General features: G+C 49.7%; 1 protein-coding gene across 2 annotated transcripts; it reads left to right on the plus strand.

The window, feature by feature from the left end:
* Window positions 1-27,707, plus strand: LOC108622997 (netrin receptor UNC5C). 2 transcript variants are annotated; one of them, XM_018021226.2, is made up of 12 exons: window positions 1-384; window positions 9,795-9,952; window positions 18,595-19,008; window positions 19,610-19,891; window positions 20,062-20,229; window positions 20,821-20,853; window positions 21,250-21,414; window positions 21,534-21,575; window positions 24,279-24,416; window positions 24,661-25,158; window positions 25,489-26,446; window positions 26,711-27,707. In XM_018021226.2, the coding sequence occupies exons 2-12, from the start codon at window positions 9,871-9,873 to the stop codon at window positions 26,880-26,882; spliced, it is 2,952 nt and encodes a 983-aa protein (XP_017876715.1). In that variant the 5' UTR covers window positions 1-384; window positions 9,795-9,870; the 3' UTR covers window positions 26,883-27,707. The 2 variants fall into 2 exon arrangements, with proteins under 2 accessions (XP_017876715.1, XP_017876716.1); XM_018021227.2 differs by lacking the exon at window positions 20,821-20,853.

A 27,707-nucleotide genomic window follows, 5' to 3' on the forward strand; every position in this document is an offset into this window, starting at 1 on the left:
TTCCTGCGCTCCGACTGCTCCGAGTCAGTTGGCCGACATGAGCCGCGCGCGTTGGGGCTCGCTCGGTGTTCGATTGTTTTGTTAGGGTGGCGTGCGCCGTGTACTACGACCCTCCGATCGCGAGATGCCAACGGATAGAAAGGAATTCGAACGCGCTACGTCGATCGACGGTGGCAGATAGTTTGGAGAAGTGTAAGATTGGATTGTGGAGGATGAAAAATGATCGGATTCTATCGTAAAGTTAGGTGAACACGACGTATCAGTGGCAGTGCAGTGAGATATTCGTATGTGGATAAACAGTGCCCGGAGAACACTGAACTGGTGCGACGACTCGAAAATCGCAAGCTGGATTTCTTTCACCAGCCGAGACCCCAGTTGCTACGAGTGAGTTCTTGTCGATATTTTTAAAACTAGACCCGTACACAATTCTGGCGAGAAGTTATTCAATTAAAACTGAACAAGTTCCCGGGAGTAGGCTGAATATTCTCGGGGAACTCTAACGAGCGATTCGAGCGTTCTTCGCCTCTTTTGCTGTCTCGTTTTCTTTTTACTCTACGAACATGCTTCTGATCACGGTCGAGCGAGTATTTCGAAAAGCTCCGAACGGAATTGGGAGGCCGATTATCCGGTAAGGCGAACCCCCGCTGAGCCACGGCTTAAAAGTCACCCGTGGAAAACTGCGTTAAAAAGCCGCGACGGTTTTCTCTACTGCCTCTTACGCTCGACTCGCCTCGCCAGTTCTTTATTTCTATTCAAATTAAGTCGCCAAGATGAAGGCGATATTCCGTTGCCAGCGACGGATTCGTGCTCCGAATGTTACCGAATCGGGAAAAATTTTGTCGACACGGTTTATACTTGTTGCTCCGCGAACTTCGCGAACGAACTCTAGTCAAAAGCTTATGTGCAAACATGTACACAGCTTGGAGATTGCATTCACGCATTCGCACAATAAAGTACATCTTTGGGAGCATGATTTAAAATACAATCACTGTCGTTTTACGGTGTCTCGTTAAACGAGAAGTAGCGACCGCTTTAAAGTAGATATTTTCAAAGCTAGTAAACGTTGACGTCCGATCATGCGAGATTCCATAAAACCGCGCGGAACGAGCGGGTTCGCAAAAAGTACATACATCGTATAAAGTTGCGGCAGCTCGACAGGGGTGCGCGCAAGATGCTCCCGTTTCCGAAAAATACGCGAAATGGAAACGGGTTCCGCTGGTGGTCGCAGACGAACGATCGGTCCGACCTCCGGCGGAACGCATAATCGTAAAGTGGCTCGATTCGTGTGCGGCATCGAACGGAGATTCGCAAACATTCGGGCCCACTTACCAGTATTACGTGCTCTCTACTCCGGATCGTTACGTGCATGTACGCTTGTATAGCAGTAAGTTTTCAGGCGATTTACGCGAAACGCGTGCAAAGAGGGGCCGCGGCTCCCTCGTAAATACACGGAACATGCAGAGGGGCTCTTCGTACTGGGCAACGTTTTTAGCTCGTAGATAAATTAGGCTCGGGCCAAGAGTTAAAGTTCATTGATCATAATAAAGAGCTTCATTATCGTAATTATCTTTGTAAATGAGAATGTTGTGTCTTGAATGTACAGAGGATGACGGTGAATGAGTGAAAATATAATTGATCTAATGAATGCAATCAAATGAACGTTCCGTAACATTTTCTAATCATAGTCCAAACCGATAACGATACACTGGCTACGATGTTTAGAAATTCTTAGCAGATTCTATTTTGTGAACTCGATGAAGATGAGACATAAAAATCGGCAAGATTCCTCTCACGGACTGTCACGAGTATCGGTGGCCATAAACTGGGCGATCGTCGTGCTCGTGAAAGTCGCAAGGATCTGCATCCCATTGCCTGCGGTCTGGACGATCGATAATTCACGGTCACAGGCGCGTCTGTGCGATTCCTGAATAGAGACGCGTAGACCGCAGCCCCCTTTCGTCCGTTTCATCCGCGAGTGTTCGCGATTTCCACGGGAATCGATGAACGCATGGAACTGCGGTCTCTTCGATAGATAGAGCGTTGTTTGCGATCGGCCTGTTAACCTCCCGTTCGAACTGACGGCGCGATCATAGACGCCGCTAACGAGGAACTATCGCGAGAGCCGCGACTAACAATAATCGGTCTCCGATACGCCGCCGCATTGTGTATCCCTCATTCGCTCTCTCGGCCCAGCCATGCGTGTGCATTGTGAACGCAATTAATTAATAAGCGTATCTCACGTCCGTCGTTGATAACCAGGCATTAATCGTCGCCGCGATATCAACTCAATAATTACCCCTTTGTCTCCTTTGACCGAAACGATACTCCACGGAAACTATGTTCCGCAGAAGCGAGTCGTTTTGCTCTGTCGCGAGATAAAAAGCGAACCTCCTGGGTGGTGGTTCTTTCACGAGTCGGAAATATTTATTTCAGTTGCGTTTTATCTCGCGGTGAATGGGAACTAGCAGATTACCCAGAGAAATGAATGACTCAGTTTCCGATGAATTAATAATGAGAATTCATTTAACAGCTGCAATTTTCTTCTCGTTCGAAAACATCCGAAAGAATCGTATCCTCCCGAAACTCGTGAGACAGGAGCAGAACGGTCGAAATCCCAGCGATATCGCGTGCAGCCCGCTGGTTTCATCGACTCGCGGGGCTGAAAGCGGGCGGCGGAAGCGGCGAAAGCGAGTACCACGGGAAAAGTTGAAAAGCGTTGACGGGGACATATTCAAAGGGACGCGTGTCGCGTACCAGGCGCCGCGACGGCGAGCAGAAATGTAAGAGAGAGGATCCATTGGCACGGCTCGCGGTTCCCCTCCTTTTATTTTCCGCGCGGACAGACGGAAAAAGAAAACGCGGAGCGTCTTTCTTTATCGAGCGCCGCTTCGCGGCGATCTAGCCGGCAGCGAGCTCGCGTAGGTCGCTCAGTCGTTAATAACGTCTGTCAAAGTCGAGTAACGGAGTCCCCCGCTTCGCCGGCTCGTCTAGTCACCGTAATCTTTCGATTTTTCTCGCTTTTCCCGCTAACGCGTTTGTTCACCGACGGAATTAGTCCGCGTGGCGCTATCCGATCGTTCGCTAGACGTCGACTCGATAGGAGAATGAGTAATAAACTGGAACGATTCGAGCGACGGGCTCGTGTATTAGAGAATAATTAGGATAATCGATTTTAAACTCGATCGTTAATCTCCCTTCTGGCAGCTTTTTGCACAGCTCGCGTGCAAGTACATGCTTCTCTCGAGTGCTTACCGTAATTACCGAACCGGCGCCGTTTTTACATAGATATCGATCGCCGATATCCGTTGATTATTCTCATCCATGGGTAATCGCGAGCGACTGCGAGTTCACGGCGAATCCTATACTCCATATATTATCGCTCGACCCTTTCTAATATCCGCTCTAAAGCAATTTTCCTGTGTAACGTTGGCGAACCGAAACGCAGGTGAATTTCCCGGCGCGCGAAGAAAAACGTCGGTCGCCACGGAGGACAGGAAACGTGGAGCACGTGACGGGAGTGCGTAAAGCCGGTCGTCGAACGAGAGGACGACAGCCCGGTTCCATTAAAAACTCGCGGATGCGGCGTGCGTTATCTCGATCGACGAATCGATTTTTCGTTTATCGCGGTCTCGATCGGCTCCGCAGGAAACAACGTTCCGAGGAGGACCCACAAACGGCCTCTCCGGGGCCCACCTGGCACGCGTTGCCCCTCCATCTGCGTTCTCACGGGTCCCTCTACCTGCTCTCGGCTCTCCGCGTGTGCACGCGCGCGAAAAAGCTTGTTCACGCTTCGACGAATTTCTGTCGGTTCCCTCCATCGATGAAAAAATAAGATTTCCTCCTTCGAGCGTAACGGATACAAATCGAATCGACCAAAGATCCTTTAGATACGGGGATAGATAGAGGATTAGACGTAAGAGGGTAGGAATTTGTGGCAAACAACGCGTGAATCCGATGGTTCGAAAGTTAACGCGAGGATCTGGAGATAAACAAGGGATCAAGGGTAGGTTTTATCTCGAACAGCTTCACACGTTTCTCCTTCTAAGCATTATTCGTGCGGAAATCTTGTGAAAGTTATGGAGTATGTTCTTGAACTAACCCCTAAATAAACGGGGTAAGCGAAGCCGCGAGTGCGCGAAGGTTGAGAGACAAGATAAAGGTGAAAAGCAAATTGACCGGGAGCCGGGCGAAGCAATAAAACGCGAGAAAAGGAGAGAATGAGAGGCAACCCCGACGAGCAGCGGCATTCATCACAGCGCGAACGTCCCAAAAGGATCGGGGCGTGTGTGTACGCTTGCTATGCATGACGGCGGTCGATCGACACGCGAGATTAGAGGGAAAGCGTATCGGGGAAACGAGTTTCTTCTGGCGCTCGGTCCGTCGCGTCAAGATCGCGAGACAGATACTAGCGGGAAAAACGTGCTCAGAGGAGGAATGCGACAACCCCGAGTCTATTTCGCGTCCAAACTTGTATACAGTCATGGAAAACCAGCCGTCAAATAATTCTCTACGGGTGATTCGTGAGCGTTGGAGAAACCGTTTGATCCTCTCCAACTCGATGCCGTTCCCTTCCAGTCACACGTGGCCCGCCTATTTTCAGCGTCCAGTCGTTCTTATTCGCGCTCGATGACGCCCTAACGAAGCGGTCAAAGAAACTGCAAAGGTATTTTCGACTTATTATTATATACGGTATCATTTTACATAGATAACGTCAAATATGTAAATATTGTGGGAGTGCAAGACACCCGCGCAGAACAATTCCTTGCACATAATCACGCAAAACTTCCAATTCCCACATTATAGTTAATAAAATACTTGAAAATTTGAGAGTTGAGTTTTATCGTGCCTCTGCAAGTATTGATTTTAGAGCAGTGGGTGTACTTGCAGAGAATCTTTGGAAAACATTTTCAAAGGTTCGTCGGATTTTTTTTTATAACGAGAATCCTTTTGATCCTTCAGAGAAATCCCACCGCAGCGCGACCGTTCTTTCCGCAATAATTTCCCAAGCGAAAGTCACAGTTAAAAACCTGTGGACCTCTCTTCAACTCCCGTGAAAACTCACCACCCTTCCCTCTTGACAATTTTAAAAGACTGAAAGTCACGGGTTATATCCACCCCTAGCCACTTTAACGCTGTCTCTCAGCAGCCCCTTGCATCGCTCCGCGAGCTTTCGATGCGCTCGAGAAAATCGATGGATCGACGATTGTAATGGACGAGGTTACAAACCTCGCAACGGTGTGCACCAGAAACCCATAAATCCTGGAAACAGGCCACGTCCTACCGAATTGAATCCTCGTTCCTGGCAGGTAGCCGCAAATTTGTACACGTTGCATCGACCTCTCGTCTCGCCACCCCCATGTGTTCCAGGAAGACACGAGGACGACGACGTGAAGGCGTGTGACCTCTCAGATCGATAGACTTTCGGAAGTACGTGGCTTAATTATATTATAGGATGAGAAGATATTTCTTAAAGTGTGATTTTAATTCCGTTGCACATGCTAAGTATTATTAGTGTATATCTAAACCGAACCATGACTGAAATTATGAATTTCCTATGTCTTTTAATAAATCTCCAGCAGAAATGATGTAGAGTGAATTAGAAAATGACTATATCTCTGTTTCGATCTGGCTAGATGGAAAGCAGGTAGAACATGAGACGAGCAGAAGAAGAATATTCTACTCGCGGTCTATGGAGACGCTCCGCAAACCCACATCCCTGCATTCGCAGGGGGGTTGACATGTTTATTTCACCTCGTAATCTTCTCGGATTACGTTCAGTGGATAGGGAGAATAAGAGAGACGTAGGGGCGAGGAGGGGGTGGGGAAAAGAAAAGAAAACGACGGGAGAAAAGATCGCCAGGGGCTGAGGGGCGAAGCGCACGCCGCATACCTGGTGTGCCGTACGCGTGTGCCTCTCAAGAGGGTCTCCAGCACACAAAACGGGTCCTTGAGCACCGACTTCAATCGACTTACGCCGCTCTCACAACTTCCTTCTTACCTCCGATCGTAACTGTTCGGATTCGTTCGGAATTCGGGGGAATAACACGTATGTTTCGGAGATGGAGGAGGAGGAGAGAGTATCACAGGATTTACGACGCTTCTCGCGGTTCTACGGAATGATCCATGGACACGCGTGGGCGGGCTGCAGGGGATGCCCGGATGATTTACTGGGAAATCACTCTTTTATGATGTTTCAAGATTAGTCGTAGAGACGCAAGGATCAAGAGTGGCTGATTCTTCTGCTACAGGATTAGCGAGAGACGTTTACGATTCTCCATATTATTTTTATGGCTCCTCCGCTTTCTCCGCGACTCATAAAAGATCGCAACTACCCGCATCTCAAACAAATAACAAGTTACAAGACTCTTTTTGATTAAGCCATTCGGGTTATTCCCTCCTATGGTTTTCCTATCTTTACCATCGAGCCGGCTGCATAAATTTCAAGCCAATTCTCGCGGTCCGTTCCTGGGGGATAGGTACCATGGAACACGATCCCGCAGAATTTGCCGTGCGTTACGCAAAACGTATGCAAATTTACCGCGCGCGTCATAATTTCCACGGATGTAAGGTAAAATGCGCAACATTCCCGGGTATTAGAAACATTAACGACGGATTTTACAACGCCGTGAGATCTCGCGTCCCGCTATGGTTGAAATAACAGGATGCGCGTTTCCCACCGTAAAGCGTGTAATCGAGAGAGAGAGAGAGAGAGAGAGAGAGAGAGAGAGAGAGAGATGAAGTCGTAATTGGCCTCTATTCCTGCGAATTCCCCTGCGATCTGCCAGGGGTTGCAGCTTCTTCTTTCGGCAAGAGGGTCTCGATCGATCCGCGTAGACCCTGAAACGCCAACAGGGTCAGCGAGACAGGACGGCACAGCCGTCGCCTGACACCCGAAACCATTCGTATCGATTATGGTAGGATGCGAAACTTCGTCAGATTAAATACCAGCAGATATCAGTTTCGAAAATTCACGCACGGTCTGCCGAGGTTAATTAAATCACTGCAGCGCCATATGCGCTATTGTGGCTCACCCCGCTATTATACATTCATCGTCGATTCCTTCGATTCGAATCAGAAATTGAATAGACAATAATCCATATCAATAATCTTGCACGTTTCGCGCGCGCCACGCGTTTGGCATTTCTCCTGAAACTATACAAGAAAACCGCATTTCCAGGGAGGCGTCGACCCCTAATAGAATTCGTTCCCGGGAGTATCAGGGAAATTTGCCAGACGCGAACACAATCAATAACGAATTCCCTGTCGGAGGCGCCAAAAAATCTAACTCTCTCATCGCAGCGTACACGAAAAGCACCGCCCGGTACATTCCTCGCGTAAGCACGCGCGGATCGTCTCTGGTTGCGTTCCTTGGGGGCCTCACCGTTCCTGTTCCCCGCGGCTGTAGCGGAATAGATACATCCACGCAAACCGGTAGCCGGTAGAATACTCCCGGGAATCCGGCCTCGTTGATCCTCCCTACCTGTTGTCACGCGATACCCAGGTTGCCCTTCGTAGCTTTAAACCGCTTCGGTCCAGCAGCGTCGTCGTCACTCGTTAGCTACTAAATCCATAAAGAGGATCGATTTCCATTGTTCGAGTAGCTGAATCGATCGTTACCAAGAGAGAAAAAGAGAAAGGGGAAAAGGGCAGGACACGCGCCTCGCGAAACGGCACCGTAGTTGTAAAGTGGCGAGGAAGACCCCTGGAAACAGGTCCCGTGAAAAGAAAGAGGCTTTCGTGAAGCGGCGAACCGGGTGAATAGCACTCGAGTTTCACTCGCGCTTATCCCCGACTACCGCTACTACTACTAATACTAGCGGCCAGGCGCGTCAGGGTGGTGAGAAGAGAAGCATTCGTGGCAATTGCAGTGTGAAATGCCATGTGTTCGTCCGCGGCACGACGACGACGACGCGACGTCTGCTCGGTGTCGAGTGTTTTAAGCCTTTGAGTGGTAATACCGGGCACGTTTATAAATTGAGTCCTCGTCCTGGAGGATTAGACCTCGGCGACCCTTTCCTCCGATGGGAAATCTGTGTAGGGACGCCGATACGCGAGTATAATACGCGTTCCACTCCTCATCCCGTAGTTTATTCCGCGTCATGAATCTCGAAGTCCTCACTCTCATCTCCGTAACGCATGCTCCCGTGGACGTATCTCTCACGTTCTGCCGATTCCACGTATCGGTTCGCGGCTGAAATTGCTTTGCGTGGAAAACAATTTCGACGCGTGTCGAGCGGAATCTAACTCGTTTCCAAGAACAAATTCGGAATAGAGACTTCTATAACGCGAATAGTACGTACTGCGTAGGATGCATGCGCGAATTCCGTGTTAAACGGCATTACAAAGAGCCGAGCACTTGATCTTTGACGCAACGCTCAGGAACTAGCTTGTTGGAAACGCGAGGCTTTATCTAGGCAATTTCTTGAGGTAACAGCGGAATCCATCACGGTTAATTACTTAAACCGCTGACAGGAGCGCGTGCACGCTGGCACAGCTACTTTCGATCCCGAACGAATTAGCTCGAAACGCTTACAAACGCGAACCGCGAAGCTTACAAAGGACCACGAAGGACGACGTTGACAAACGATCCTCGTGTCGCGTTTCAATCCACCGATAGTCGAGCTTACAAGTCCGCCAGGACGTGTTCCTCTCGCTCGCGCGTTTGTTCCCGTGGATTTCCTTCGAGTCTCGACTCACGTATATGTATACACGAAACTAGTTCCTTCGAGCAAATACGCCCGCCCGCGTGTAACGCTTTATCGTGGCTCGTAAAGTCTCATCTGGACTTTAATTAAACTCTGGTATGTACCTTTCTCGATCTCGACTAGATGCAAATATTTTACGCACGGCCGATCGAATCTCCTGGCGATTTTTTTTTTACAATGAAATATGTAGATGACCGTCAGTGACCGTACGATAAATATTTATGGAACCTTCGGTGGCCACGAATAATGCATCAAGGCAATCTTTTAACCCTCCTGGATCGCGATTTCCCGGAAACGAGCCAAAGTTTTTCTAGACGGATCGCCCTTAATAATTAACTATCCTCGAGCAGGTTATCGAGCCCGAATTGGCCACAGGGAAGAACCGCCGCTACTGGTTCCAAGAGTGAGGGGATCAGAGGGGCGGAATTAGAGACGCGGCACGAAGGCGAAGGCGCCACGAGGAAATTTCGCGTGCGGGAAAGCGGTACCGGTGGAATATTTAAATGGCAAGGGTTGCCAGCCGGCACCTAAGTGGCACTCTCGCCACTCCTAACCGTCTTTTACGTTTTCCGGTGGAAACAACGGAGCGTGGGCCCCTCGACGTCGAGAAACGTTCAATCCGCGTCGATGCCGCTTCCGCCCTCCCCGCCTGGCATCGCGTGCCACCGGGAAGTTTCCATATATTTTTTCTCCTTTTTGAGGAAAGACCACAGCCGGCCGGCCTACAGCGGGTATTTTCGGTGAAAACGCACCCTACCCAAGGGTTTCTCGTGAATCGACTGGAAACCGTTCATTTTTTCCTCTCGCCCGGAGGGTGGATACGTATTTTAAGATCCTCGAATTTACGGTTGGAAGCACGAAAGCTGCCGGATTTCTAGTGGCATTAAGGATCCTCGAAACGTTTCTCTTTAATTTCCACGACATATTTCCCGCTGAATCGAAGCCTGCAGAAATTATAATTTAAACATCGTCGGAGATCTAGGGTACCTGCGAACGACGTTCCTTCATTATGTGCAAATGATTTTCATTAAACGTACGATGCTTCAATGGAATTATATTTGAACTAGAAATTTTATCTTTGTGTTCCAGGTGAAATCGACTGTCGAAAAAGTTTCTCCTTGGTCGTAAGATGAACGAGTGACTGATAAACGGTGACGCATACGCGATGAGGCCGAAATCGTGTTCCTTGTTCCTGTTGTTCTGCGTGCTGTTGCCGGGTTTGGTGCGACCCTTCACATCCGGCGAAGGTGAGTGAACTTCCCTTTTGTCCTATGAATCTCATGAATGCGAATGAACCGGATCAGAGCAGAGGAAATGCCTTCTATCGATTCGCGAATTCGCCCGTGAAACGGCCGGTGACGAACGGGCGCCACTTGGCGCGAGTTCTTTAGTCACGGGAACGCGAAACGACCGGCTCCCGTTCGCTAGATCGCCGGATAAGGTGAGAAACCCGCGAACTTCCAAGGAGGAGGTTACATACATACGTTTTATTGTTTCCTCGTTGCCTCGAATGCGTGCAGTTAGGTCCGAGATAAGAAGTGCAACTATTACCAATATTCATTATTGTAACTGTAATTGCGATCGTAACTGTTTAGCTTCGAACAAACTCGTTCTTCATAAAACTGCACCAGGCGCAAGAACTTTAATCTCTCACACGATTCCCGACCCCTATGGCTACTCGTCGTTACATACCCTCCATCCAAGAACATATAACGCGAGCGATCAGCGTTGGGGAAAAGAAACCGAACACGGACACGCTTTTTGCGATTCCCTCGGAAACCAAGAACGCGATCGTGTTCTACGCGCGGGAGACTAGTCACGAGAGGTTGGGAAAGGGTAAACCGAGAGGGCCAGATCTAATTATACGGCAAGTCAGCGTTGCTGATTAGTGGTGGGCATAACCGACCGGTTACGTTACACACCAGCCGTTTTCGATGATGGATGAAGCTCCCCCGGAGCTAGTTTTAAAGCGACCTTACGGTGCTTGATCCTCCTCGCGAAGCTCGCGAGACCACGTGCTCGACTAATTAGCGTCCCCGACATGACATCCAGCGGCCTCGTCATCGCCCCGCGCACTGAGATGATGAATGGCGGTCAGGGGAAAAAAGCATCGTTACACATAACGATAGAAAGTTCGCGGTATCCGTAGCTCCGAGCGAGAACCGATAGAGTATAGCATAGAGCCTCGAAAATGATTGCGTTCTCTAAATCTTCTTTCGGAGGAGTTGCTCGCCGGATTAACACGTTGCCACGGCTGGGTACACGGCTCGAAGTGTTTCAAAGACATTTCCATAAGTCACGATAATTATTACTGTTGTACAAGAAAACCTTTCGGTAGAGAGACACGTAATTGGTAGCCGAATAATTGGCAATGCGTTATCCAGCGAAAAATGCTAGTACCGTTTGCCTTTTGACGAGTAAATTTCGAGAAACTCAACCGTTTTAATGTACGGTGAGTCACTCCGTACCTGCGAACTCTTCACGCTCACCGACACGCTTCACGAACACCGAGACGGAGTTTTCTAACGCACGGAGTAATTACGGGTTCCCGACAGCTGTGTGCACGGTCGTTCATTTTTCCATCGGCGAGGAGGCATCGCGCGATGCAAATTGCACGCGTCGACATTTAAACGACTCCGATTGTGCGGTACGACTATCCTGCCTTCCGCTTTGGCGTGTAAGCGTCGCCGTCGCAACGAAGAGCAAACTAAGCGGCGCGGCGCCTAAGAAAATTCTTGGCCAGGTGAGCGAGCGTTGTACCGCGTGCATGCCTGGCCGGCAGGAGAGAAAGAGCGGCTGTAGAAAGACCCGTGTGAATAATTACCCCGACGATTTATCGCGGCGTGATATCGTGTCATAATTCCGGCGTGGAAAATATTAGCACCGTTAATAATTAACGAGGGCCCTCGCTGATTCTCACGTTTTCGGCTCGTGTCTAAAAATGTCGACGTTTAGGATACGTGAGCGAAGGAGATCGTTTCTCGTTCGAGGATGATTCATGCGAGTGCATTGTCTAGTTAACGAGCGAACGCGTCGAATGAGTTTTGTTAATGTAATGGCTAAAGTCTACGCCGCGCGTCAGGCGTATTAACGCGATGAATGCTAGAAATTTGTTAGGGAGATGAGAAATGACCGGGGGAGGCAAATAGCTGTGTTAGAACTTGGAGCTAATCGTTCATCACATCGCGACGCGAGAGTACTCGTTTGATTCTCGAACGTGATCGAGTTCGCGCTATTCATTTATGAAAGAAATTAAACAATCATTTTTACTTTCACTCTTACAAAGCGGTGATTCAGAGAGTTACGATTGTTTCAATCTAAAATATGATTGGAGTACCGAGTTCGGATGGCACAACGGTCTCTATATTTTGTCGGGATCCAGCCGTGTGAGGAGCCATTACTCATCCGCGCACGGGGCTCGTCGAACGATAAGTATCATAAGTAAATTGCGATCAGGGTCCGCGATACGACCTTCGATCCGCGCAACGAAAAAGCGAGCAGACTCCTTGAGAACTGTAGTGGGAGGTCGAAGTGGATCTCGCGAAATCGCCCGGAGCAAAAATGCAAAAGCGAGCGGCGAACGCTGGTTGGCGGGTTGGGCCGAGCGAGCAATTACCCGGTTGGTTCCACGTCGGAACGGGGCCCGTTCTTGGACTGACAAGTCACCGGGAGCGGAAGAGAGACGAGTGGCACGGTCGAAAAAAGTACAGAGAGTCGATTGGTGGGCGAAGGGAGAAAAACTCTTTAATCTCTCGTAGTCTCTCATCGACGCACTGCCCGACCGGGGATCCCTCTCTCTCTCTCTTTGTTTCTGGCCATTCTTTTACTCGACCGCGACGAAAGGTCGGGTCAGCTTTAATTATCGTAAATCAAACGAGAGAGTGGCTGCACCGAGAGGAGGCCCGAGCGCGCCGGTTGTGCAAGCGCGCCGATTATTGTTGAAATCGCGGAGAACGTCGGGTAAAACGCAGACCGCAGGCCCGAGATCGTGAAATATCGGCCGATCGAATTACAACACGCGATATGCAAGCTCTGAAATTTCTCAACGCTTCCGAGCGTACGAAGTAAAATTTGACCCGATTAAATCGAAATAATCGTATGTAGTACAATGATACGATTTTTTTCAACTAAGAAAACAGCATGGGAATTGTAGCCGGAACTGATAGTCACGGCGAACTATAGGAGACAAATTTTTACCAACGTTCGATGCCGCCTCGACGGCGATTCGAATCTTCGAGAGCCGCAATTTCAATGCAAATCGGTACACGGGCCCCATTGTGCCGTGCAAATGGAACGATGAATCCGCGAAAAGCGCAGGAGGCGAAATTTCGTTCGACTCGCACGGTGCGGCTGACAACTGTGGGGCGGATCGTCGCCGATTCGATCTGGCTGCAGTTATCGGTAGCGAGAGAAAGAAGGCGCAGCGGGTGGCGGGCGCACGCAATCCAACCGGTCGTATCTGATTCTGTTACTCGGTTAATTACACGCCTTAACGTGCGCCACGCTTTCGACCGGCACAATCGACTCGGTGCAGTACGCATCATCGCCCCTCTTCCGCTTTTAATATTCACCCTTTTCATTCGCGCTCGCCATTTTTACACCCGGTCCGTTCATTTAATTCGCTTTCACTCCAGTTTAGTGAGTATCATGGATGAATGCAGATTTAATAACCGAGAAGAGCTCGTCTATTTTTTAACCCGATACCAGAGGCAGCGTCTAAACCACCTGAGAAGTGTCTATCCTTCGAGTGCTGGGTACACTGACCGCCCTTTAACTCTGACCTCTGACCACGGTTTCGAATACAATACGAGAGGCTGTTGTCGCGCACCGTTCTCCGAGATAATACGCGGCTGTCCAAACGGAACGAATCGAGGGAGGTTCAACCTGATTTCATCTCTCGATCTGAGCGAGAGGCTGTCCATCGAATCTCCATTCTCTTCGAGCCTGCCTACGCTTCAGCTTGTCTTGATGAAAGAATTGATGGACCACTCGCGGATGGAATCGAACATTTAAATTTTCATTTTTTTCCAGATAAAATATCTAAACTTTCTCTCTTGGTTTTTTTTCGTTTAATGAAATAACAACCTATGAACTCGACGTGGAGACGAACGCTTCATGAGAATCTGAGAAAACGATTTAGATAGTCGACTCGAGAGACACGGTGTATGTCACTTGTTAACCGGGATGACGGCATAACAAAGTTCTCTGGGAGCAACGGATGCACGGAAGGGACTTGACTGGCATTATTTGGGCCCCAAAGGTCGTGATCCGTGAATGGCCCGGAGCACAATGGTGACTCGAGCCGTCCAGGCGCCGCCGCCTTATTGTATATTTCAGAACACCCTCGACACCGGAAGTTGGTCCTCGTCGCTGGTTCCACGGGTACGAATTCATGGGAAACGTTAATTCTTGAACAACACCCCGCGGGCCTTTCGCCCGCCTTTCGTCGAAAGTCGTTCGAACTACGTATTCGCCTTGCACCTGGCGCCCTGACTTCTCCGCACCGAAATAAGTATCGTTCCAGATAATCCGGGGACGAAAGGGCTTCCCTTTTCAAACTGCCACTCGAGAACCGTGTACAAAAACCTTCACGCGTCGGACGATCAATTTCATCCGAGTCGCTCCGTTGGTAAAATTTAAAAAAAAATCTATAGAAAACGTTCCTCGTTTATCCGCGTTTGATTCCAAACAAAAAACTACGGGACAAGAGTTTGAAGTCAGTTTAAACGCGGAGTCGCTCTTTGTGGAAATTCAATTTACTCGGCTCGGTATTTTTGCCTAGGAAATTAGCACCCTTGAACCGCCGCGACGAGGTGTCAAAGTGTCAACGAGGGTCGGCGCTCGGCACCGCAGCAGCGTCGAAGCGAGCACCTTGATTTCGAGGCTCGTTAGATGCGCTTGCTTGGCTCACGAGAGATCCGCGTGTACGCGTAGCCACGGAAAAAGGTGGAGGAGGGGAAGGGTCAATGAAGCCCGGAGCACGAAGCGTTACTCTTTGGTCGACGCGGTGTTCGGCCTGCTAAAATAACAAGGCACGTGACGCGAGAAAACAAGGAAGCTCTTGTCTTGTCTTTTCCCTCGTTCCCTCCACCTCCTCCGCTTCCCTGTCGTGGCCGTCGTTCTTCGTGTTTGTTCTTTGCCTTTTTACGATCTTTTCTATTCTCTCACCTAGCTCTTCGTGCTCGGATTTGGATTTCTCATTTTCTACGCTGGACGTAAATCTTTACAGATTCAAAAATAAAGGAACTTTCTAATTGTTACAAATCTCTTCTCTGACGTCTGTCTATTCCAAAGTTCCATATGAATGAAACATGTTCCAGGCAAGCCCGAAATAGAGTCGTCAGCGCTCAAGTCCTCATTGTTCACCACTTTCACTGCCATAAATAACCTCCGCCCTAACGCACAAACACCTTGACTCACTCAAAACAGTGTCCCCCGATTCGCGACCCCGGTACAAAAATACATTGGCGATATCGCGAATCAGAATCTGAGACCCTCTATCGCTTCATCGAATTCTTCGCGTTCTTCCGACCTCCTCCACCGTCTCTGTAGCAACAGCGAGCGTGGCACAGGGTGCAGGTACCTTTGTTAATTAAGAGACGTCATGTGTGGTCCCTCGGCCGTACACGCTGAAACCGTACACGCTTCTCGTGTACCCGGCCGGCGTAATACGTGGTCAACCCACATGGTAGCCACGCGAGACAACCCTTGCAGTGTGTACACGCCACACACACGGGTATCTGGAACGCACGGAGACACGATTAACTATCCCAGCTAACGAGAGAGGCATCGCGGAGATCTCGTGCCGGTTGACTCGATACCGCACCGGATACGGATACGGGATACAAGGTTCCGATCTGAATTATCGGAAACCGATGAACCCGGCTCGGTTTCTTTTTCCCTTAGGAACCGTAAATGTTCGCGTGTCGCGTGACGTCGCTCAATTAAGTTCGCAAACCCCAGGATTCTTCTTTTTTTTCTCGTAGCTGGCTGGGGAGAGGAGTCTTGTTTAGACGGGTATTTGCCAAGAGCAATTACCGTCGCGCGATGGAAACAGGCCTGACGCAAAGGCCGTTCCGTGTTCGGAAAGTGCGGCCGATTCGGCGATAGATCAGAGATTACCCGGGGCTGGACGAGCCCGGGATCGATGCCGAAGTTCGGGTTTGGGGTGGATGTTCGAAATCTTGTTTCCCGGTGTAGATTATACGGGATAACGGTCGGCGTGGGCGTGCGTCACGTCAGTTGGTGGAACGGATATTATGTCACGGATAACGTACAGATAAACGTAGATAATCGTGACGCGTAACATAAATATAAATTCACGTGCATATACATGGAAATGTGGAGATTGCTTTTCTATATCTGTACGCAATTTGCATACCGATGACGGTAGAAAGCATAATGCGCGACAATTTGCGACGTACGTATAATTAGAAAGGAGATATCGTCCTACATTTGGGAAATTCATTACAGACTTTCTAACAGAATCCGAAACGAATTCTGAATGCTACACGAGCTTAACCCGTGACCGGGAGAAACCGGAAGAAGAAGAAGAAGAAGCGAACGCGTCGTTTCTCGTTTCACCTGCTTCGATCGCAGTCGAGCGTGGGGCTTCCTTTTTTTCCTCAAGCTCGCGTGCGCGTTATATCGGTCGATTAAACGGCTCATCCCGTTGCTCTGTTTTTCTCGGAGGAGAAAAAAAATGGCCGGGTGCAGAGCCGGAGGGTGGCGTGAATTAGCGTGCGCACTAGGCGAGTGTGTACGAGCAATCAAAGACTCGGATAAAGAGAAAAGGGAGAGCCGACTGTGCGCGAAATGGCCAACCGGAATTTATACGGAACTCGTCCGGAGGAATTAGACGGGGGAACGATTCCGCGGAACTTTATCGGCGAACCGATCACCGGAATTATCGGAAATCGATGGAAATCCTCTTTCGCCTGCTCGTCTCCTCTCTTGGCCTCGCTCGATTGAGTTCTCTTATTCCCATTTCTTTCTCTCTGGTTATGCTCTCGATCCTCGCGACCGTGTGTTTGCAAACGCACACGGACAGGGCGGCTTCCGGCTGAAAAATAGCGAGGAAAGTCGAAGGTGCGAAAGGAAAACGTGCCGCATCGATTGTCAGACAGTGTCTGAGGGAATCGATGTTTGGAGAAAGAAGAGTTCCATAAGGGAATTTTACCAATGATTTATTTTCTAATTAAACAATAGGCGATTCCAATTTCCGTCGGTCCGGCGTGTTTGGCAGGCGAACGCCGGGGGAAAGGTCGGTGAAAGCAAACGGAGGTACGAACGTGTAGAGAAAACACCGTAGGTGAACAAATCTCGCAGCGGCGTGTGTGTGCAATTTGTTTTAATCGAGCTGCCTCATGGAAGATCGCCCGGGTTTTCCATCGAGAAAAATCGTGAGGCGGTTCAATCAACGATATGGCTCGTCGCGGGGACCCAAAGTGGCTAACGAGGATTTTCGTACGAACTGATTCCAGCCCCGTGCGCCGCGTCGCGCCGCGGCCGGCAGAACTGGCGGTGGACTTCGTCGAGCAGTCGAACGGGACCCATTATCGGAAACCGATGAAAATTCTCTTTTAGTTGCGCCTCGATTCACCGCGGGTACGCCGCGTTGCCGAAAATTTTTTTTTCCCCTCTCTCAGCTTCCTTTTCTCCCGTGTGTACACTCTCTTTTTCGTTCTTTTTTGGTTCGCGCTTTCGTTCGTTCGCTTCTCATTTGCCCGGGGTCGCCCGATTCCTATCTCCACGGCCAGGATATTGAAGGTATCTGCCCGCCATCGGGTATAAATTCTGACAATTTTTTTCACCCTGCGAACTCCGGATCATTTTTCTCTTTCGTTTTGCCCGGATTTGGTCGGACGGACCGCTTCCCGTATAGACAACGCGAAAAAAATAACGAGTAGTAGAAAAAGCTGCGACACCCAATTGTGACATCCGTCAATCCCAGTTCGCTTATCCGGGCAAATCACAATTTCAGGTTTAAAAAGACTCGGTTAAATATACAAATAACGAAAAATGACGATACACGTTTCGCTAGTTCAACGTGTACAGATGTTCTCTACGTTTCAATGAAACGCGGCCCGAAACGAAAGCGTGCCAAATTTTTTAGTCGCGATTTCATTTTTCCGCGACCCTTGCCGCGGGTGTGGAGGGTCCGGCGATTATCGTCGATGAAAATTGTGGCCCCCGGCCAAATGTCGCACGGGGATAAAGGTCTAACCGGTGGTCGCGTCGACGGGAAATGCATCGGACTTGTGCACCGGTGCGCCGCGTAAATCCGAAAATTCATTACTGCAGTGGCCGCGAGCCGGCCCGATTGTTCGCGTTCAGGAGCAGAGGACACGCGCGAGCGAGACGCGGCGCCGAGCATTAATGGGCCGGCGTCAGGATTTACAAGGGGTAGGGAAACCGGCCATTGTTGACAAGCAAATATAGAATTTTCACGATTCGAATTGAACCCAACCCACGGGACACGGTGAATAACGTCCGCGCGAATTAATAACTCGATCGTAAATTACGATTACGTCCGCCGATTCCGGGGGGAGCGAGAAGGACGGGGGGAGCGCAGCTCCGTGTATTTAGAATTCAAATGACTGACTGCGCGTCCCGCCTGATCCCGCCTGATTGCGAGCCATCCCGCCCGGCGCACGCGTTAATGACGATAATCCAATTCTATGAATTTATCACGAGCCGATAATAAGCAATACCGCTCGGTTTAATCCATGGGACTTGAGCCGCTATCGGTGGCTGGACTTTTAACTTTATCTTCATAATTAACCAAACGCGTGTTCGCGATCGTTGGACGTAAATCAGTTTCGATCAGAGACATAAATCTTTGGTTCTCTTCGTCGAGTTTGAAAATGTGCTTTCCATCTTTTCGCAGAAGGCGAGGATGCTGCGGAGGACGAGGATTCCTACCTCCTGGAGGAGGACGACGTGCCTTCGGCGACGATAGCCACAGACACGGAACTGATCTCCGAGGCCGGGGGCCATCTGCCGGTGTTTCTCACCGAGCCGGTGGATTCATTCGTAGTGAAGAACAAACCGGCCACACTGCACTGCAAAGCAGCCCACGCTCTACAGATCTACTTCCGATGCAACGACGTCAGAGCGGAAGACTCGCAGCAACAGGACTTTGTCGATCCGCACACGGGCACTAGGATAGTTGATTGCGAACTGAACGTGACCAGGGACCACATCGAGGAGTACTTCAGCAGAGACAAGTTCAAATGCGAGTGCATCGCCTGGTCCGGTTCCGGCCAAATAAAGAGCCAACCAGCAACCGTCGACGTCGCTTGTAAGTGTGCTCGAACATTTCTTATTTCAAAGGGAACATTGTTCATTTATCAAGTTTATTCCCTTGCAAATCGTAAACGGATTATTAAAAGTGATACTCGAACGAATACGAAATGTGTTCTAATTAAAACATCTCAATCCTTCTAAGAAATTCAGCGATAAATATTTAGTTGTTAGACTGCTTGTTCTCTTGTCAGTACAATTACCAGAGAGTTTCGTCTTACTTCCCCTTCTGGTCGGCCTCGTAATTATCTTGATTCTCCTAAGCGAAGTCATTATTTAATTCCGACCCTCAATGCGAGGCCAACACAATGGCCGGCAACCGTCGAGTTTCTAAGAGAATCAATTTAGGAAAGAACCGTTTGTCCGGTGCCTCGCGCTTACGTACTTCCGAACGAAAACTTCATTTACAGATAGACTACTTTCAATTCACCATTCTAACAAGTATATCGCAAATTTAATGCGTTTACAGAGAATGAACAAGAAATATTCGCGTATCATTTACTTATGAAATTATCGTAACGTCGACGTCGTTCCCTATTCTAAATGCAAACTGGTATCGTGTTCCTGTTTCGGAACTCCATAAATCCTATTATTCCCAGACTTGAAGAAGCAGTTCGAGTCCCCGCCGTATTCAGTATCGGTGGAGGCGGGTCAGGGCACCGAACTCAGGTGCCTCCCTCCCGTGGGAGTACCACCGCCGAGGGTGTACTGGCTGCGGAACAACGTCCCCGTCGACACGGAGTCCGACACGCTTTTAGTCTCCAGCGAGGGACATCTTCTCATCGGCCAGGCGAAGCTCAGCCATCAAGCGAATTACACTTGCGTCGCCGAGAACATCGCTGCCAAAAGGCTCAGCGAGCCTGTCAGTCTCACAGTTTACGGTAAGTCTCTTCAATATTTCATTATCAAATCCATTATCGTGATAGTCAAAACGTCGAAGGGAAAACTTGTATCGACTCTATCCAAACGTATCGATTACAATTTATATCCCATCTCAAACTCAAACAAGACTGAATGCGAAAATCAATGCGATGTCCGAATTAAATTCTAGTGAACGGAGGATGGTCCTCTTGGTCCGCCTGGTCGGAATGCCACTCGAGGTGCGCGAAAGGGGGCCAGAAACGAACGAGAACGTGCACGAACCCTACCCCGATGAACGGGGGTCAATCGTGCTTGGGTCCCTTCCAACAGAAGACGGACTGCAACACCAACTGTCCCGGTGAGTGTCCCGCCAATTCATTTATCCTCGGAGGTGAAATACAATTTACAGAGCATCATGGTTCATTACTGTCAATTCGGTTCCGTGATCATACGTAGGACTCCTTGCTATCCGATCCTTTCCTACGTGCTTCTATCCAATTTTGCTACGATATTACCGACGTCCGTCATTTGATTTACGAGCTTCTCTCTCGACTCAGCGCTGTCTCGTTTCCGAGAGGCTATCTTAAATTGTATTCACCTTTCGCAAAACGCTCAGCATCCACGAGACACCCGTGCGCACGCCGTCGCCAAGTGTAAATAGAAAATCGCCGGTGAGACAACGTCCACGGAGAATCGACGAGTGAAATATTAACCCCTTGTCGCGTTGTCACGCGTGTTGCGCCAGCGGAATTTTGATACGGGTAGTTATTTCAAGGATCGTCGAGCCGTGAATGCAAACGAACGTTTTCCTTTGCTCTCTTTAAAGAGACAAGGGGTTGCCTGATTTGAAAGTGTGTGAGCTGTCACTGTCTCGCTTCTGTGTTTCTCACAAATGTCTGTCCGCTTTCGATAACGCACCTATACGTCTTTCTGTTTAACGCTCGCTTAGCCGGCACACTGGAGGAGTTCACTAACACTCTAGGTAAGCGTTCTCACATAAATCCACTTGATATATCAAAGAAATAGAGAAAACATGAACCGCGTAACTCCCCTCTTACGAACGAATAGATAAAAAGAAAACACAAGGGGAAAGAACCATTTGTAAGTACCGTGTCGCTACGGGTCGAAGATGAAACGCGTACAGAGGGAAGAAGGAGGGCCGACTTTTTTCCGCGAAGCTTGTACGAGTCAATTAAACGGAAAGGAAGCGACCGAATTGACGAGTACGGGTTTCGAACAGGGCTCGTGGGGATACGAGAACGAGTTACGAGCGTCTCGTTTCCACGTGGCTTTTTACCGTGCTCCCTTTCGGCGACCCCACGAGAGAAAGACGATCTTTACAACGGTTCTCCTCTTCTTTATTTTCCCGGGAACGCAGTGGTGGACGGCGGATGGTCCAGATGGTCGGCGTGGTCGGTGTGCGGCACCGATTGTACGCACACCAGGAGAAGATCTTGCGACGAGCCGGTGCCTAGCCACGGTGGCCGGTCTTGCCAGGGGAGGGACACCAACGTCGCCAATTGCACCGGCGGCATGTGCAGCAGTAAGTCGCCAACCCCTTCCGACATTGCGCGGCAATTTTTTATTGAAACAGCATTTTCGTCCCTCTCTACAAACGGCGGTACTGCTCTCGTTTCTATCGATTTGCCGCTTCTTTTTCAGATAGCAACACGAAAATGGGTGGCGCGCACTTGACCGAAGAAGGTGAGTCCCAATCTCATTTCATAATTATTGTTTAATAATCAACGGGCTAGGAATAAATTTTTCGTCTCCGATCCGCTCCGCGTGAAAATCGAAGCTGTATACCGTAAGCGCAGGGTGCGACCAACGAGCGAAGAGAAAAGCTATATAACTCGTTGCGCGACATTCTTGGATGGATTCTTCACGGGCCGTGAGCGCCGTTTATATTCGTGTTCGCTCGGTTCGCGATCTGATACCATTCAAATCGAGCGTCCCGCGTCGGGAAAATAGAACAGAGTAATCGTGTAACGACTGCCGCTCGCGAGTGATACCCATCGGTATCGTATATTAATGGCAAGCCGGAAGGCGACGCGGATATGTCCTCGAATAACCGTGGAGAAAATAGATCATGTACAATTTTTAATTAACCCTTCCGCAAGCTTCTACATTTTTCTGCCCTGATCACCTGCAGGCGTCGAAACTTCTGTCTGTGATAAATCGATTTCGACCAGCCTCGGGGAAAAATTTCTCTTCTTTCATCGTCCGTTTCTATTTGCCCAACAAGTTTTACGCGCGACGGGACCCCTCCGCGCGTATTTACTTTTAATTACGCGGCCTGTTAATTATTGACGCTCAGCGATCATCGAAGGGCTATATCGCGGTCCAAACAGTCGCAACAATGAGGTGGCAGCTGCTGGTAGCCAAGGGGTGACTCGTATAGATCCAGACACAGAGCCCCCGTTAGCTGGACGATTCTATCGACCGAACCACATCAAAGTTGCACGCGATATCGTTCTCTCTCGCCCCGTTGCCCGTGGGGTGGCTTGCTTTAATATCGAAGAAAATTATGTAATCGGTAGCCGTTACGCCCTCCGGCTCACCCCCTTCCCTTCTCTTCGACAGGGAAATTGATCGCGCATGCAAATAAAGTGCTGGAGGACTGTACGAAAGTGCGAGGGGATGATAGGTTGGAAGCCATAAGGCGCGAGAACCGTTGTCAACTTCGTCGCATTTAACGCCTTATGTCGAAGCAAAAAGTTTCCGTGAGAATTATAAAGAATTCCAAACTAACTAGTTTTGAAATATCTACTATACTCTTGGAGAAAGGTGGGCGAAACCGCGACGACAATAGGGGAGAGCCTTCGGAAGGGGTCCCGGTATGAATTATAGGCTTCAGATACATTAGGTCGGGGTTATGAAGCGTTATCAATTGCAGCTAAGAAAATAAATCTCTGCGACCCCGCCTGCGTGCTGGTTTTCAGTTCGAGGGTGGATCCTGAGAGGAAGAAGGAGCCTAACTCGGTCTAACGACGTGGAACTATTGCGTTTTTAGGGTATACATATCTTCCTCCCCCGTGAATGCGTTTTCGTCGCCCGCGTTATATTGATGTTCGAAGCACGTGTCCGCGGGATACGAGCGTGCGCCAAGCACAGACGCACATGATCCTGCAAGAACCAGGCTCCCGGGAGTCACGTACCACGGTTACAACCGGGAATGGCTTTGACATTCTAAAATTGGAAGAAGCTTAGGAACGTCAGTCGTCGACGTCTCGCTACCATGCCGTCGCCGCGACGCTCGATATTTCTCGAAAATCCTTTAGCCACGCGGTTACCCGATATTACAAGCTGACGTTTTCTTACTGTCCCGCTTAAGACGTGTAGAGAAGAATCGATCAACGTGACGAAAATCGTGTCGCACTTAAATCTTCATCGGGCTCTCTGCTAGGTTCGTAAATCGATATTCTCGAAGTTCCACGATTTACGACGCGATACGTACAGCCACTGCACGACAAAAAGCGCCGATCAATTCTCCGTTACATAATTCATAAAACTTGCCTTGGATCCCGGAGAAACTTTACATACAGCGTAATTCAATCCCGATTTCATACGAACGAGAGGCTATCTTGCACAATACCGTTCGCCGGCGACCGCTCTCCGACATTTTTCACGGTTTTAATCGCGTCCCACGTCTTCTTTGTTGCCATCGGTTGTTCGCCGACCACTTAAAATTATTATTCCGTTCGAACGGCGCCCGCCACGCTGGTTTTTATTACGCGGCCGCGTTTAAAGGCCGCGACAATAATGATCCGACTGTTTATCGTCGTAAGCGGGACGCTGTAAAACGATAAACCGGGAGAGGAGGGAAGACTTTGAAACGAGCGTGTCCCCACTCGCGTAAATGGAGAGGAACCGAGCTTAAAACTTTTCCTGGACGCGATGCTCGTAATATTTAGCGGTACGCGGGAAACGTTTAAAAAGCTCGTCTTCGTTTTTCCTTTGCTCCTGCCAAGGGGAACTCCCGGTCCGCGTGAACACGTTTCGTCGTAAAAAGGAGAAGGAAGAAGGAGGGCGTATAAAAGTTGCCACGTAAATTATTCATGAATGGTGGCCGAGTCCACTCGTCCGCTCGGATCACGCTTCTCGTGGATACGCGAGAATTACCAACGCCATTTGCACGGTACGTCTTAAACGTTCTCTCCCGAGAGATCGTATCGCGGACTGGCCCCTTAAAACGAGGAATTAACGCCGCTGGTTACCGCGATCTCCGACCGGGCGATAATCTTTCGACGCGCGGCTTAACGCCACCGCGTGTAACAAAGTCTCGAATTAGCGGGCATCCTTCCGTTCGCGTGTTTCGGGCAACGAAAGCCTCGTGTCAAGGTTTTAACGTTGACTCGCCTAATTTAGTGTGAACATAAAAAGGAACGCATCGTTGGATGGTTACAGCGAACCGGCAGATGGACGTGGCTCTGTACGTTGGGCTGACCGTCGCGTGTGTAGTAATCGGCGGCCTGGCATTTTTCCTAGCGAAGCTTCTCAGACGCAAAGGTCGGGACCATTCCCTCTACTCCATGGCACGCAATGGTAAGCATTTCTAAAATAGTTAATCGTGACTCGGTCCTTCGCTCGATCGAAACAATGTTATTTCGAGGTTTGATCGACGTTGCGCGTTCGCTACTCTCGCGCATTCTCTTTTCGATCGAACGGAGAAGATTTTTAAGAAACGATGAGAGTAGCGAAGGCGGTCGATCGGAGTAGTATCACAGCGGCGTCTGTCCGCAGCGCGCAGAGATATCCACGAGCCGTGGCTCGGCGGTGTGCGTTTCAGAATTCCAGCCGGAGTTCTACCAGGACCAGGACAAGAAGCTGAGCCTTCAGCCGGACGTGACAGCGACGAGCGTGCCGGCCTGTTACGAGTATCCTTTCGACCCGAAGCTGTCGATGTCGAGATCCCTCTCCGAGCACCACTACGACGTCCCCCATTTGTCGATCGCCCCCCAGCCGTCTCCGATGTCGCCGACGCCAAGCACCTCGACGCAGGAGTCGTGCAGCGACAAACAGATCCATTCCGATTGCGAGAACAGCGTAACTAGCTCCTATCCGTCCTCCGACTCGACGTACAACGTCGCTTCGGAGAGCGTACGCCTGCCGAAGCTCGAGACAGGAAACGTGGCCGGGGCCGCGGTGAACACGCGGGGCGCGCTCCTCGTGCTACCGGACGCTGGCATATCGATGTCGGTGCCCGAGGGAGCCGTTCCGAAACCGCTACGGGAGGAACTCTACCTGGCGGTGCTCAACGAGGATCGCTTTAGGCCTCGATTACCCGGTAAGTGGTGCGTGCATTATTAATTGCCAAGCGTTGCTCGTGACGGTTACGCTGCACCGTCCATCGATCCGCCTCGATTACGATTCAATTGACGCAAGTTCTCCATGCGATCGAGTGCCTCGCCTGTCTTTCAGCTAATTACTATGCGCGATGCTCGGTTATCGGTATTGTGCAGAAATTATGGTCGGAACGTTTTAAAAAATTACTTTCGAACAGAGCAGACCTTCTGCACTGGAGAAAATTTTTTCCCTCGCCTGACAAATCGCATGACAAATGACAATAGATCGTCTGACAAAATTAGACATTGGACGTTCCTCTCTTTTACGATAGACGGTATCACGCAATTGTCCGCGGTGGTGACGTGCGGGCCATCGTCGGCGACGTTCAACAAACCAGTGATCCTGCAATTCGAGCACTGCGCGATGCTCCACCCGGCCACGTGGGAGCTCAGCGTCTGGGCTTGCGACGGCCTGAGCGTTGAGGACGGGACGGCGGTCGCCTCCTCGAAGGATCATCAATCGATCGCATGGACTAGGGTGTTGACGCTTGGCAACGAGACGATTAACACGCCCCTGTTCACGCAGTTGGATCACGCGGAGGCGTTCATCGTTACGGAACAGCTTCGGGGTTACGTCCTAGCTGGCCAGAGTTGCGAGAACGTGATCGCAACGAAGAGGTTGCGAGTCGCGCTGTTCGCTAGCCAAGCCGGCCAGTGCTGCGTGAGGGTGTACGCGGTGGAGGACACGAAAGCAGCTATGAAAGCGATCGTCGACAGGGAAACTCAAATCAGGGGATATCTATTGGACAAGCCGAGGACTCTGTTGTTCCAAGACAACGGGGAATCGCTCTGCGTCAGTTTAGAAGAGGTCGGCAACGAATGGCAGAGCAAGTCGCCGACGGAGAGACAAGAAATCTCGTTTGGCGACTTGTGGAACTGCTTGGAAAACACGAAACACGTCAGTTTCGGGTTGGACACCGCTTTCGGTCCTACGACGAGCAGAAGTTACAAGCTTCAGGTGTCGCAAGGGAACTCGGAAACCAGACAGGTGTTCAGAATCGTGTACGACGCCGCGAAGCAATTGATCTCGTCCGGGAGCGTGACCAGACCGCTTCGAGAGGTGACCGTGGTCAGCAGCGGGCATGCTAATAACGCGACCACCGATTCTACCACCCTCAGACCGTTTCGGTTCACCAGGTCCCTGAGGAAGCAACTCTGCCAATGCCTGGATCCACCGAACGCTCTTGGCAACGACTGGAGGATGCTGGCGCAGAGGCTTCAGGTTGACAGGTTCGTTGCTCGCGGCTACTCGTTTCTCGGTAGTTCAATCGATTCAGATATCCTCCGGGGACAGCTATAGTTTCTCTGGCACGACTCTTACAGAAGTCGTTGTCCGTAATCGATTACTCAGACCATTTCCTCAGGTCTCTTGATTCATAAATATCGAATTCTCTTATCCAACTTCTTTTAGAAGTGCTCAAATTCTCAGTGTAAGAATCATCACGTTTCCTCGTTGATAGTAAGAAAAACATGTGGGTTTTATTCGATTCGCAGGTACATCAATTACTTCGCAACGAAGTCCAGTCCGACGGAGCATATCTTGGACCTGTGGGAGGCGAAACACCACGAGCCGACCGCCGTAACCGATCTTCTGAATCACCTTCGCGTGATGGGAAGAACGGACGCGGCCACGATACTGGAAGCTCAGCTGGGACCGTGGCTCTGAACGAGCAAAAGTGGTGAGTGAAAGTACGAACGAACGAGTAAAACTTGGTGAATCGTGTAACTGTGCGATGTTCGACGAACTCATCGAAACACTGCCTTAATTTGTGCGGGGCCCTCCACCCCCGCTTTGTCAACCCTTTTGTACATACTTCCGTTTGTAATATGAACGTTGCTTCTCGGAGCTATTGTAATAATAATCGTGAAACGAAGTAAAACTAGAGACTGTACGTTTAGATGGTTATAAATGTGTAAATATAAAACGCTGTCGGAGCAGACACGAATGGATGTATCCATTTAGACGGATGTTTATATATATATATAAATATTATATATATGGTTAGATAGAACATCGAGCAGGAGGGACGAACGCGATACAAGAAGCGTAACGAGATAAAACGGTGAGAAACACGTTTTTTTTATCGATTTGTTATATTATATGAATACGATAATAAGGATGCACGAGCACACGCGAGTGGCCACCGGTTTCCTGGAAGAGGACAATCGTGCCAAAATTATACTCGACTCGGTTCCAAATACTTACGAGCCCCGTTTCCGTTTACGTTTTCCATTCGGATGTTTGTTAAAGTGTACGCGCCCCGCGGTTTCTTTCGTGCACGCGTCGACAATACCACTGCCCCGCGTTGCGCCGTCGCGCATCCCGGCGACCAAACCGAACAGATCGGCCGGAAGCCCGAAAACACGGCCTCGATTCGCGATGAAAATCGAGTTTCTTCTTCTTTTTTTTTTAAATCGACGTAACTTTATTTCGAAGAACTGTACCTATATTTGTTACTTTCGACGAATAAAATATTCTTGTATACCTCGA

The sequence above is a fragment of the Ceratina calcarata genome, unplaced genomic scaffold (assembly GCF_001652005.2).
Source record: "Ceratina calcarata isolate Rehan_Ccalc_2016 unplaced genomic scaffold, ASM165200v1 scaffold25, whole genome shotgun sequence".
In the NCBI taxonomy this organism is placed as follows: Eukaryota; Metazoa; Arthropoda; class Insecta; order Hymenoptera; family Apidae; genus Ceratina; species Ceratina calcarata.